The sequence below is a fragment of the Aplidium turbinatum genome, chromosome 2 (assembly GCF_918807975.1).
Source record: "Aplidium turbinatum chromosome 2, kaAplTurb1.1, whole genome shotgun sequence".
Taxonomy (NCBI): domain Eukaryota; kingdom Metazoa; phylum Chordata; class Ascidiacea; order Aplousobranchia; family Polyclinidae; genus Aplidium; species Aplidium turbinatum.
Genome location: NC_137473.1, coordinates 43,536,545 through 43,551,059, shown reverse-complemented (window position 1 = coordinate 43,551,059; position 14,515 = coordinate 43,536,545). Strand labels below are relative to the sequence as shown.

Sequence of the window (14,515 nt, the reverse complement as noted above, 5' to 3'; positions counted from 1 at the left end):
GCCAAAACCATGTTTTAAAGAGAAGAGACAGCCCTGAACAGTATTTGCGATTAAAAAGCGTTGATGAAATGTAATGGCCTAAGTGCGATTGTAAGAATTTACGAAACAGTTTTTGAGAAGTTTATTTGGCGGCGTCTAACAACACTGAGCTGCAATGCAAGCAAAGTGAGGTCAAGAGGAGTTGACCTGCTCATTAATAGAAAAACTTGTAGTAAAGTTGTGCAAACTGTACGAACTCCGATCCCAAAAAAGTCTTGTGGTAAGTAGTCTATTGCAGAGTCAGTAGGCTACGGTACTACTTGTTAATAGATAAGCTTTTGTTGAAATCTTAAGTTTTTAACTCGCGAGCCAAAGGTTTTTCAAAATTTGGCAAGCGGGCCATGCGGGTATAGAGTGAAAAAGAATGTTTAGTTGACAGGCTTACCACCAGTGACGATCGGTGAGGGAAAGCAGTGCTTACCTTAGCAAAAACTATGCAAAATATAATGACTGAATTCTAGGTTTAACTTATTATTTTTATCACGTCTATTTTAACTTGAAAATTACTGTATTCGTGACTAGAATTATTCGTAACGTTTGTGAGTAGTCTAAGTCCTCACCAAACCGCATGTTTTGCCTATAAATGCCAATTGACGCAAACCCTTCTGTCAGAAACAATCACTGAGGCTCCAGGTAAGCAACTATCAAACTTGCTTTCCCAGATTCAAAAATGTCAAAAAACGCCTTCGTTTTAACCAATCCTCACCCGTTTTGCAAAACGTCACCAGCTGCTTAGCCAATCAGATGTGTTATGGTAGGTTAGTTGTGCTTTCCCAGTGACGTCAATGCGTACATTCGCTAGAGCGACTAGACTAACTCGTCAGAATGGTATCTCGTTACAGTAAACGCACCGCATCATAATGCCAAAAAGCTTGTTGCTGTTTTTTGATGTCTCCTCGCCATGTACTTTAGCCTACTGTACTAGCTTTCATAGTCATGCCTTTGCCCTTTTTACAGCGTTGATATAACGTTACTTCGCCAATGAACGTTGAGGTGCGGATGCAATATTTAGTTTGTTAAGCTTCTATACGCAGGAGGCAAACTTATCCAGCTTTTTGTACAAACTGCTTGCGGTTGTAATGTTTAGGCCTAAGTGTTAGTTTTTGTAGTGTAGGCTTAACTGAATATCTGAGAATGAACATTCATGACGAATTAAACATTTAGACAACTATTATTCCATGTCTAACACAGGATTTTGGTCCTGCAACGTTAAAATTAAGATTGTTCATGACTTCTAAACATTAAATGGATGTATGATCACGACATAGGCGAAGCACAATTTGACAGATTTTTATTTTTGATTTGTTTTGGAAATGCTCTCAGAGCGCACCAAATTGGAAGTGTTTTTCAAAAATTTCTGGGGGAGGCACCCCAGACCCCCCGCTGGAAGTGTTGCCTTCGGCAACACGCCTTCGGGCTTCGCCCGACGGTTACGCCCTTCGTGCCTACTACCTTGCTGCAGCATATTTCCAAGTTGCTTTCCCAACGGTTTAAGCCACCGAACGTCACTGCTTACCACTACTGTAATTTAACTACAGTATCTAGCAACAAGCCTAACTTATTTGATTATAAGCTAATTGACGGCATTTAAGTTGGCATAGTAGGACGGCAGAGCGTTGTGTTAATTTCTGCTGGTGAGACTGTCAGTCGTTCCGGTGTTTTTCATTTGGTGTTCTTGCCTGGATTGATGCCTGACTGCCAATTACTATAGAGGCACAGCAATGAGCATTAGGCTACCGATTCCACTTACCAACACTGTCCCATCTGTGCTGGGTGACATTACTTACACGTAGGCCTACAACTATTCCATTAAAATCAGTAGTTTACTACAAGTGACTCTGCACCAAACAATTTACGAAAAATACACTGACCGAACCATACTTCTAACACCACCACACGAAAACAATACTACAAAATACTGAAAGCAAAGAACATGCATGCTATAATTAACTACTAACATTGAAGGAGAAGGTACATCCATGAGCCACTTTTTTACATTAAAGGCTATAAATGGTTAACCTATCACTCTGTGACGACGAAATTTTAACACAACTGCCAGTTACTGCCAGTAGCGCACCCAGAAAAAAAATTAGGGGGGGGGGGCTAATTCAAAAATGTCGGCAGAGTGGTTTGCGACAATAATGACAGTGACAATAGACCAATGCCCATCCCTTTGATTAATATTTAGCCTAAAGGCACTAACGGCCCACAACCCACCGGTTGCCAATACATCAAGATTCGTTCTCTCAATCAGATTATCAGTTGGCCTAGTGAACCCCATGCTACTAGCACCATCAGCATCCTCATCCCTACGTCCACTCTCGCAATCTTCTATAGATTTCAACTTTTTGTCATGTATGACAAAATAGAATTAGCTTTCTGTCTGCCAACACAAATAAGTGCAAAAACAACAACTACCACGAAAACAGTTTGAAACAAAATACTAATTTTGTAAACAGTAAATTTGATGTGGACGTTTTTCCTACTAAGTTACAAAACATTCAAACTTAGATTGTATTTTTAATTTAAGTCCCAGACGCCTTCGTCTTTCTTCTCAAATGTCCTATACAGTTTTACATGTCTATGTGATTCGGCATTGACGTAGCCTACGGTACATCGGTATGTCCACCAGACATTTGACCACGAGAGTACAGGAGCATCTGAACTTTAGGGAGTTAAAGAAAAGTGCCATCAAAGACCATATCATGGAGTGTTCTTTTTGCACAGATCGAAAATTCTCTGCCGACTCATAATTTTACGCCAAAGTAAATCCCAAATTGATACCATTTTTCAGGAAGCAGTATTAATCAAACGCTACACCCCAAATTTAAACAAACAATTATTTGCTGGATGCGCGTCCATTCTCCTCAACATTTACTTGATATGTATCACGTTCCCTGTGGTGCAAATTTTTTTGTAGTTGGCGTTGCCTTTTCCTAATGTAATTTTACCTTTAAGAAGTTGAAACTTAGGCTAATGCATTTTTATAAATTTTTTCAAGTTCCTCATAAGGGTTAAGTTAAGCCGAAAACCTTCGACTCTTAAAACTATTTGTAGCCTAAATATGTAAAATATATTGTTATAATGCTCAGAAATAGAATTAAAATAGAATAAACAGAAGAGAATAATAAATTCATTACAACTCTGAAACCTGGAATATCTCAACAAAAATGGCTGAAAAAATTAATGCTTTTGAAATGTGGTGTTTCCGTAGAATGCAACGCATTTTATGGCTGGCAAAGAAAACAAATAAAGAAATTTTACACCAAGTGAACCAAACCAGAACTCTGTTAAAAAGTATGAAAACCAGACAATATAAATTTCTCGGCCATGTAATAAGAAGTTGTTGTTTGCCTCAGGTGCTTCTTATCTACTCAACGTCTTTTCTTGATACGTCATATGTTGCGTCTTTGCCTGGTGTAATTTAAACGCCACGTGATGTGCCTTTCTTCTGTTCTGCCGTTTCATTTTGCATTTCGTTTTTCAATTCAGTGTTTAGATCAGTCATTCATTTTCATTGTAGATATGATAAGCAGTTATTTTTTGTTACTTGATAAGGGCTAACGTGTGTATGGCCGAAAACGTTTGTAGCTTATAGTTTATGTTCAATTTTAATCCATTATGTTAAATGCCGTGTGGTTGCTTGGTTGTATATGTCTGTGGCTGAAGAAAGTAACCTCTTTACCAAAATTGTAATGTAATAAGAAAGCAAAAACTGGAGCATCTCTCTTTGACGGGTAAAATTTTTGGAAAGAGGGCACCTGGCAGACAAAGACGGAAAAACCTAGAACATCACACAACTAAGGCGAAAGAGCCATGTCCATTGAGTCGTGTCTTTGTCATGAGTTACCAAGGGGGGTGAGGGGGGACTTGTATACCAGTCCCAGGTATACAAGTCTCCCCCACCCCCCTTGGTAACTCATGACATCTAGTTTTCTTTTTTCAATTTTTTCTTTCGCCTTAGTTGTGTGATGTTCTAGGCGTTACCGACAAAGACAAACACATCTGAAACAATTTAACGACAAGACAGAAACAATCATCCATGCAACATATAGGCCTAATAGGAATATTTGGTCTAATTATTCATCTGAGGCCGTCAATGCCTGGTTCAGGCAAGGCAATTGAAGAAGAAGAATGCTCAGCCCTGTTGTATTGTTGTGTCTTATTTTGGCCTACCATATTTTCATCTTCCAAAACGAGGGCATGTTTAGTAAGCAAGTAAAATGCAGTGGAGTTTTACGTTTAAACAATTTTTACATCTTCCTAGATGATGATAGGCTTATGCAGCAAAAGTGACAACTAAAAAACATAACATAAGTTATTTATTTATCAAATTCAGTCGATGAACATTTTGCTGTTCATTTGATTTTCCCCACGGAAAACATGCGTTTTGAGCCACAGTCTGTTGCAAACGAAAAATTGCTCCATTTTTAACAATTCCTTAAAAAAAAGGTTTGAACTATTCTGTCCATTTTCTAATGTGCCATCATTTAAAAAAGCTAATGCAAGCTAGCTGTTGTGTGTGACGCGAACACAACAGGTACGGTAATTGCGCCGGTGACGTCACGATTTTCCTAATCCACCCGGCAGGACTGAGCAACTGTTAAAGCACGCCAACTTGAAGAAATCACTCGGTTTCCAATGACTGCTTCGCAGCAATGAAGTTGATACGTTTTTTCTGTCAAGAAATAACACAACATAAGACACTAGTCACAATTCAGCAAGCACAACAGTCGAACTGATAAACGTACCAAATTTGTTGACTAACAGTTCTCAATCCACTGTACGGTACACAAGTTTCACAGGTTGGCCAATGATGCACTGAATAAATAAATTCGCGATGTTACCTTTCACAATTAGTACGTACCGTACAACCATTACGCTAGACCAGGGGTCACCAACCTTTTTTTCACGCGGGCCACTTTGGCACTAAGGAGAGCTGTGGCGGGCCGCACTAATAAAATTTTAGGTAGGTTGATTCTTATGCTAGAAAAGAACGCATTTCGTACCCAGTATCCAGCGTTACATTTTGTTAATATTTATCTTAGAATACCGCAGCAACAAAATTAGTCGAACAGCGCTACTGCCAGGCTAAGCTCCTTCAACAACAGTTTTGACTTCTTTAACAATGCCTAATAAACGAGGCCACTTGTTTTGCGCACATAGTGAGGCGAGCGGTTGCATCAGAATATTTATCGCCAAGCAAGAGTATGGTGTTGTTACTTCGCTTCATAAAAAATATCTTGCAAGGAAATGTTTCAGTAAACAAGGAAATGTTTGACACATCGCAATACAGGCAACGAACACTAGTGACCTGCACACATATTAGCGAAAAATAGGCTTCAATAACAGGGAGAAAGAAACCAGGCACCATGAAACAAACGCTTGTGGAAATCACCGAAAAAACGCTTCTATCATAACTCATGAACAGTGGTTCCCTCTAAAAAAGCAATGAGTTGGTTTTTCATCGTTTTTGTGAGAGTCTATAAAACCGTCTTTCTTTGATTAGGCTATTAGACAACTGTCACTTGCGGTGCTTATCTGCATGGCAAGAATTGTTGATTGACAACATTTTGCAGTACTAAGCTAAATATTTTCATAATACAACCAAAAAAAGTCTTTAAAATCATATAGCCTACAATATCTTGCCAATTTATTATAAATTGAGTTGGCACACCGACATATTTTGCCAACAAAAACTTGCATAAAGGGAACACTGCTCGTGAAACACAATAAACGTGAAACGCTCACTAATGTTTCCATGACATTTACAAACTTAAAATAAGCAACCTTATGCTCACAGACAATTTCGAAATTCGAAAGCAAACGTTTTAATCAACCACTGGGACAGTGTGGCTGGACATCGCATTGGAATAACTTTAAGCGACCCCCACCTAGAACTACATTCTGATTGGTCGGTCGGTGGAATCGTATGCAAAGCGAAAATATGCTTCCCGGAAAGTATTTTTTGCCTTCGTGCTCTTTAACTCCACAAGAAAAGTATTTTTAGTTATACTTGTGCGCTGATACCTTCCGCGGGCCGCACGTAGCAGCGTGGCGGGCCGCATGTGGCCCGCGGGCCGCCAGTTGGTGACCCCTGCGCTAGACCAACATTAAAAACAAAGAAACGTGGCAGTTCACATGGCCTAGTTAAGATCGGTTTACGAGAATTAATTTCCATTAGACTGACAAATTATTGGTCAATAATTCAGTAGTAAACATGAATCCACAATTCACGACACAAATCAATCAATCATACAATTCAGAATAACAAACATACCGGTAGTATGACCGGATCAGTAATGGCAAATGATGCACTTGCACGCGAAGGATTCTATTTCTATTGTGATTGACTCTGCAATATTTAAGTTTGAAGTATTAGCCTAACAACAATTTACGCACACCAGAGATACGTTACGTTTGTTCAAGGTAGAAAGTCAACATTCAGCTACACAAAACATTATTACGTCACAAGTAGGCTCACCAGTAAGTTAAACTTTGAGAGATGGCAAGCTGCAAATATGGAAACAGACAGCCTACACGTAAATATATATTACCATAGCAGTTGTCAAACTTAAGTCCTGTAGAAACACATAACAGAGAAACAGCTAACAAAGCATAAACATCAATCAATCAATTTTCAGTCACAAACTACAGTAACTAACAAGTTCGGCTAGCTGGCAAACTAGCACCAAACGAAAACGTCTCGAAAGTTCCATGACAATCTCATGGTGAGTGTTGCCATTTGCAAACAGCGATAACATACCAATGAAGGGGAAACGACGCTAAGTGGTGAATACACAAATTAACGGGAGTAATGCAGTAAAACGAAAGGCAGGCCTTTCAAGAACCTGTTGAAAATCTAACACTCCCGGGCCAAAGAAGGGCCAAACTGGGTCATTCTTTTCATGAATAAAAGTTTTTCAACAGTCTATTGCCATGTAGCAGTTCAGCCTTTAGTCTCTTCCTCATCGCTCTGATCTTCCAACAGAATCTCAACGGCGTCTATTGGTGTCTCGTCTCCATCTGGATCATCTTCTTCCCTTTGGACAATTAGGCTACACAAAGTTTGGAGATTGGTTTCTTCAGAGATCCGGTTGCAGTTTTAACTTCTACGGAACGAACAACGCCGTGACGATCAGGAAATGTTTCAATTACTCTGCCTAGTGGCCATCGTTGTCTGGGAGCAGAGTCATCAATCAAAAGGACGATATCTCCTCTTCGGATATTCTTTTTGTGAAGCTATTTTGCTCTTGACATCACAGATCGTGGGTATTCCTTAACCCACGGCTTCCAAAAGGTGTCTGCCAGAAACTGCACATGGCGGTATCGATCACGTGGTCGGTAGCCATCTCTGTCGCAGCTTAACATTGGCAGCAAATTCGTTGAAGAATTCAACTTCAACAAGTGGTTAGGTGTAAGGGGTAAGTCGCCATCAACTTCCAGTTTCACATGGATGAGTGGTCTTGAATTAACGACGTCTTCTACTTCAAGAAGTAATGTGTGCAATGTGTCATCATCGAGTGGTTGTTTTGGTAAGGTGTTCATAAGAATTTGCCGTACTGTGCGAATCATTCTCTTCTAAGCTACGTCCATATGGCTGGCTGTTGGGGGGTTGAATGACCATTCTATTCCTTGCTGTCGAAGGCTCTGGTGGATCTGGTTCTGATTCCACTCATCGAGGGCCTGCTTCAAGATTCTTTCACAACCCACAAAGTTGGTTCCATCGTCAGAGAAGATTTTCTTGATCGGGCCTCTGCGAGCTATGAAACGCCGCAAGGCATTTATGAATGCGCCAGTTGTCAGGTCTGGTGCCACTTCCAAGTGAATGGCTCTAGTTGTGAGACATGTGAAAAGGCAGCCGTATCTTTTAATGTCACTTCGTCTGTTTCGGACATTTAGCGGCCCAAAAAAGTCAACGCCAGTCTGTGAGAATGGTGGCTGTGACATTTGTAACCTTGCTTCTGGCAGTTCTGCCATGAGCTGTTGTCTAGGTTTTGCGGTACTTCGCCGGCAAGGCAGGCATCTTGCAAGTACCTTTTTAACCGCAACTTTGGCATTAACTATCCAGTATTTTTGGTTAATATTTTTCAGTGTATGGCTTTCACCCATGTTCTTCGATTCGTTTGTATGACAATGTTCAATTATCAAGTCGGTTAAGTGGCGCTCTGGAGCTATGATAGCAGGATGTCGCGTTTCGAACGGTAAGTCGACTCTGTCAATTCTTCCGCCAACACGTAGAACATCTTTCATTAGGACAGGGCTGAGTTTTTCGAGTGGGATCCTCTTGGCTCTGGGCATGCTTGGGTGTTCTCCTTTAGATAAAGATTTGATCCAGGCAGGAAAACTCTGAAAACTCTCGGCGCAGAGATGAGAAGTAGGAGATTAACCTGTTGGTTCCTTGGCTTTCAGTCGTAGAAATAGCAAAGGTTTCGATTTTTCTCTTTAGTTTGTAAGCAGCAAAGATATCTCCAGATTGTGGTTTCTGAGCGGTTTGATTGGGCCATTCTTCTGGGGGTTTCCTCAGAAAGTCTGGGCCATTGAGCCACATCCCAGAATTCATCAAGGCTTTGGCCGTCATGCCCCTTGAAGCTTGGTCAGCAGGGTTCTGCTTCGTATCGACATGATGCCAATCATACACTTTGGTATGGTTCAAGATTTTTTGCAATTGGTTTCGTGAAAAGGTAGGGAACCTTTTGCTGTCAGCCAGCAGGCTCTGCAACACAATCATAGAGTCTGTCCAATATAAACATGGACAATCAGGTAATTCTAACTCTTGCTTTACAACACGAGAGAGATTAACAGCATCCAACGTCGCTTCCAGTTCAAGGCATGTATCTGCCCGGACCTGGAAGAAGTGATTTCCCCATCACAAGACTACAGATTACGCTCGAGTCAGGCAGTATGGATCGCAGGTAGCAAACTGCACCCGGGGCAACTGAAGAGGCGTCAGAAAAGATGTGCAGCTGCACTTGAGGAGGCGGGCCGCTGACTTTCAGCTTGTAGCAGCGAGGAATCCTGATGTCTCTCAGGTGGAGCAAACTATTCCTCCAGGCAATCCATCTCTTCAGATTAGATTCGTCGACCGCCTCATCCCATCCCAGCTTCTTCTGGCAAACATCGTTGTAAATGAGCCTTGCCTCAAGTATGACAGGTGAGACAAATCCAAGTGGGTCATAGAGGGAGTTGGTTATAGACAGCATCTTCCTCTTTGTAGGTGGATCTTCTGGTAAGTCAACTGTGAACTGGAACTCATCGCTTGTAACGTCCCAGTTTATACCCAAGACGCGCTCTCTTGGGCTTTCTAGGGGCAACAAGTTAAGCATTGCCTTTGATTTTTCTTCATCGGGGAGCATCTTCATTAGCTTCTCACTGGTGGATAACCACTTTGTTAATCTGAAGCCACCCATACCGAGAAGCTTTCGTAAATCATGGACCAATTTGATTCCTGCTTCTTCGCTTTCAACCGTCACCAAGCAGTCATCAACAAATAAATTTTTCATCACCACTTCAGCAATGTGCGGGTCGAAGTACTTCCCGTGCTCTCTAGCGGTTTCGCGCAAGAAAAATGTTGCACAACTGGGGGACGACTTTGCACCGAAAATGTGTACTTTCATCCGATAAGCGGAAGGATCTTTGGATAGGTCTCCGTTTGGCCACCAAAAGAATCTCATGGCATTGCGGTCACGTGGTGAGATCCTGACTTGGTAAAACATTGCCTCCACGTCTGAAATTATGGCTATACGTCCTTTGCGGAATCTCAGCAGGACGCCAACAAGAGAGTTCATGAGCTCTGGGCCTTTCATCAGAAAGTCGTTTAGTGACCTTCCGCATGACGTTGCAGCGCAGTCGTAGACTATACGAAGTTTGTTTGGTTTCTTTGGGTTAAGTACAGGATGGTGAGGTATGTACCACTTGCGGCTGTCATTGTTGACTTAATCATGAGGAATGATCTCAGCATAGCCCTTGTCCAAGGTGTTTTGCATTTGTGCTGCATACCTTCCATGATGAGCGCTGTCACGTTGTAGGCGTTTCTTCAGGCTGTCTAGTCATCGTAGAGCCATGTCACGGCTGTCTGGAAGCTCGACGGTGTCATTACGCCATAGCAATGGTAAGCGATAATGGCCGTCTACATGTTCGAGATGTTGAGACATCATGTCATAAGCTATGGGATCTTCCCTCGAGAAATTAAACCCAAATTCTAGCAGTTCCTTGTGCGTTCGTAGCAGATTCATCAGACCTTCCTTATCATAAAGGTCCGTGTCAGCTTTTGGAGAAAACGTTTTTCCTTCATCAGTGATTATTAAATCGGACAAGTCTTCTACATCGGTGGGCCACTTCATGCCACGGACAAGAAAATTTGAAATGTCGGATTCAGTACCGTATCGAAATTGCCTACGCCTGTCTCCTTTGGTCGAGTACCTTTAAGCAACCAGCCTAAGGGTGTCCTGACTGCATCAGGTCCTTGCTTCGGGTTAGGTGCAAAGCGGCTTTCAATGCATCAGTGGGCGACAGCATGGTCATTTCCGATCAACAGTGTAACTGTACCATGGTCCAGTTGCATCAAGTCAATGCCTTGGAGGTACTTGTGCGTTTGCAGAAACTCCAGAGAAGGCGTTGAAGTTGGCTTGGTAGGTATCTTATCAACGACGATCACACCTGTTAGTTCTTGCACTTTGCCGCCAACTACTGGTAGAACTTTCAACGAAACAGTTGAAGAACTAAAGGAATATGGTCCACTGGAGGAAAGTGTTTGCACCTGGAAGTCACCAGATGGCTCAGCCTTCAGTTCAAGCATCTCTACAAGTTTTTGTTCACAAAAGGTACGGTTTGAACCAGAATCTAGGAAAGCATAAGTATGTACTGTATTACCTTTCCTTCTCCTGTCACACGTACAGGAACGATGTCCAAGTAAGTTGCCGAGTTACTCATTCTGGAATGAAAGGCTTCCACAACTTCATTTGTGTTCCTTTCTGATGGTCTTTTTCCGGGATCATCTGGCTGGTTATCATTTCTTCTATTAGCAATGGGGTTAGGGTGACGTCTCTGGACGTGTTCTCCAGTTGTGACCAGATACCGATGTAAGAGAGAATGATGTGATGAGCTTCTGCATTCAGTGCGTTTACATCGGCTTCTGCAGTCGGCACGTATGTGATCTGGTCCAAGACAGTTTAAGCACAGTTTGTTCTGCCTTACAAATTGCTGCCGTTCAGTGACGGATTTGGCTTTAAACTCTTTGCAGTGTAGCAAATAATGTGTATTATCGCACAGGATACATTGTATGAGTCGCTTGTTGCTAATTCGGAGCTGTCCAGATCTTTCAGTAGGTTTTGTCACTACGTTAAACAGTGAAGCTTTTTGTTTCCCTTTGGTGTCATGCTTGTTAAGTTTGTCGACATTTGATGAAAAAAGTTTCACGCCATAGATTGAATTAGCAATCCGAGATTCGTTCGTTATGAAGTCAGCAAAATGTTGGAATCCAGCCACTTTTCCAGTGTCGTTATTGATTTTCAGAGCTTCAATTACCTACTTTTCCTTCAGAGACACTGGCAGCTTATTCGCAAGGCAGGTGATAAACTGCACGGTATCCAAGTTCGAAGCTTCGGTGTTAGAGCTCAATGATGAACAACATCTTTTTAACAGGACGGACAACGTCTCCAATTGTTCGGGTTCGTGATGAGAAATTCTGGTAACAGCTCTCAAGCGTTCCTCGCAAGCATGCGCAATAACATGAGGTTGGCCATACCTCCGTTTCAATTCTTCCAACGCTTCATCATAGCAGTTGTGACCTTCGCTGCTATCGGCAAGGTACCTTATTTGTTCACAGACTGCATCACAGCAGTGCTGCATGAGGTAAGACATTTTCCTGTCGGGTGTCAACCAATCAGAAATATGAGACTTAAAACGGTGCCAGAAAGCCCAAAAATCGAGCGGGTCACCAAAGAATTTCTTAACATCTGGTTTAGGTTGAAGTCGTTCTGAAAGATCAGGTTGTCGGCTAGTATAGTAACAAGGGTAATTTACCTTTTGGTCTGGCATTCTTGCAGATGTTGCAGTTGGTTCTTGTTTGTGCCGCTCATCGCCGTGACGCAGAGGTTCCAAGTGTGTGTCTTTGTGAGTGAAGGTTTGCTGTAGCAATCGTACGGGTGTCATTGATCCAATATTGATAACCGAAGAAGAATCATCTCGCCAGAGTGCGGCTTCAGTTTCAGCAGCTTTAATTTGACGCAGGTCTTCAGCTTCGGCTCTCTCACGTTCAAAGCGAGCTTTATCCTGTTCCAACTGAGCGAACGAGCGAGCTTTATCTTGTTCTATACGAACTCTATCCTGTTCCAACTGAGCGAACAAGCGAGCTTTATCCTGTTCCATGCGAACTAGTTGTTCTTCCTCTCGTCGCCTGGCATCATTCTGTTATTTTGTCAAACGAGCTAGTTCCAATTTGGCATGTGCTTCACGTTGACGCAAGCTATACGTTGTACTCGATGAGCGAATACTTCCGGATTTGGAGCGGTGGGAATGAGCACGCAAGGACGAGTGATGTGAGCGTAGTGGAGGAGTTTTAGTGTCTGACCTCTCGCAGTCCGTGAACCACTGTTTGGCTCCATCAGTAAATTCTTCTTTACCTTGAATGTAATCCCGTTAGGTTGAAAGGCCTCCTGGAATTTGTTCATTGTCAGGGACATCGACACAAAGCGCCATTAAAGAGGCATAATTTTTGTCAATTTCTAACAGGATAGTCTGTAGCCTACTTCTGTGAGGTTTTCACGTTTGCTCTTCAGCTGTTCACCACGCTTGTAGCTGTCTCTCAAAGTATCAGCTGCTTGTTGAATAGCTTCGGCTTTGGAATCCATAACTGTGTATGCAAATCCGCTTAATGGGAACTTGGTAAGTAAACGCAAATTTGATCGTCAGGTTGGTGAAGATCAGCAGTTCGGTTGAATTGACGAAATCAGCTTCAGTTCAAAAATGGTTAAGCTTTGATGTCAAATTTGAAAAACGATGTTGTGTGTGACGCGAACACAACAGGTACGGTAATTGCGCCGGTGACGTCACGATTTTCCTAATCCACCCGGCAGGACTGAGCAACTGTTAAAGCACGCCAACTTGAAGAAATCACTCGGTTTCCAATGACTGCTTCGCAGCAATGAACTTTATACGATTTTTCTGTCAAGAAATAACACAACATAAGACACTAGTCACAATTCAGCAAGCACAACAGTCGAACTGATAAACGTACCAAATTTGTTGACTAACAGTTCTCAATCCACTGTACGGTACACAAGTTTCACAGGTTGGCCAATGACGCACTGAATAAATAAATTCGCGATGTTACCTTTCACAATTAGTACGTACCGTACAACCATTACGCTAGACCAACATTAAAAACAAAGAAACGTGGCAGTTCACATGGCCTAGTTATGATCGGTTTACGAGAATTAATTTCCATTAGACTGACAAATTATTGGTCAATAATTTAGTAGTAAACATGAATCCACAATTCACGACACAAATCAATCAATCATACAATTCAGAATAACAAACATACCGGTAGTATGACCGGATCAGTAATGGCAAATGATGCACTTGCACGCGAAGGATTCTATTTCTATTGTGATTGACTCTGCAATATTTAGGTTTGAAGTATTAGCCTAACAACAATTTACGCACACCAGAGATACGTTACGTTTGTTCAAGGTAGAAAGTCAACATTCAGCTACACAAAACACTATTACGTCACAAGTAGGCTCACCAGTAAGTTTAGGCCTACCATATTTTCATCGCCTAAAAAGAGGACACGTTTCGCCAGGGAGTAAAATACAAGTAGAATGTTACGTATGAAGATTCTTTTACATCCTTTTGGATAATTATAGACGTATGCAGCAAAAGTTACAGCAAAAAAACAGACAAGTTTGTTTGTTTCTCGAAAGCCGATTTGTTAGATTTGTGTGACAAAATGAAAATGTGATGTGATAATGTCATAAAAATGTGACAAATCAGGCAGTATCTGCAGGTAGCCATGCCTTAACTTTTTTCAGAAAAAAAAGGGATCAGCTTTAACGAAATCATAAAATTACTTGTACGAAATATAATTGAAGTTGTATACAGCTGTTAATGAGATGCAAAGAACAGACACAACTAAAAGGCTGTTTTTTTCCTTGTATTATTGTGGCTGCATCATAGATTAAAGTCATTCTACATTAACACTCACATAAGTTGTAAGTATCCATGCCAGGATTTATTTTGAAATAGGCTGTATGTCATGCATAGTGCACTTTGGATTATTTTTCGATTTGCTTCACTTGACAAATTAGCCTAACTATTAAGTTGGTAACCAGCAACGTTTACAATCGCTGAATCAATACAAAATAGATCTGGGTAAAATAATAATTTATTGTAAAAGTGTGAAAAACTCAAAATGTAAATATATCAAACTCTTTTGCAAGTTTTTGCGTTTTTTAATGTTTCATTTCTTTGT

General features: G+C 41.4%; 3 protein-coding genes across 3 annotated transcripts; all 3 read right to left on the bottom strand.

Moving 5' to 3' along the window:
* Positions 1-7,620: 7,620 nt before the first annotated feature.
* Positions 7,621-8,340, bottom strand: LOC145764317 (uncharacterized). Its single transcript, XM_082575936.1, has one exon. It carries the CDS (start codon positions 8,338-8,340, stop codon positions 7,621-7,623), a length of 720 nt encoding a protein of 239 aa, XP_082432062.1.
* A 16-nt stretch (positions 8,341-8,356) lies between these two features.
* Positions 8,357-8,770, bottom strand: LOC145764316 (uncharacterized). The gene has a single exon (XM_082575935.1). It carries the CDS (start codon positions 8,768-8,770, stop codon positions 8,357-8,359), a length of 414 nt encoding a protein of 137 aa, XP_082432061.1.
* Positions 8,771-8,864: 94 nt separating this feature from the next.
* On the bottom strand, positions 8,865-9,845 carry LOC145764315 (uncharacterized). Its single transcript, XM_082575934.1, has one exon. It carries the CDS (start codon positions 9,843-9,845, stop codon positions 8,865-8,867), a length of 981 nt encoding a protein of 326 aa, XP_082432060.1.
* Positions 9,846-14,515: the final 4,670 nt, after the last annotated feature.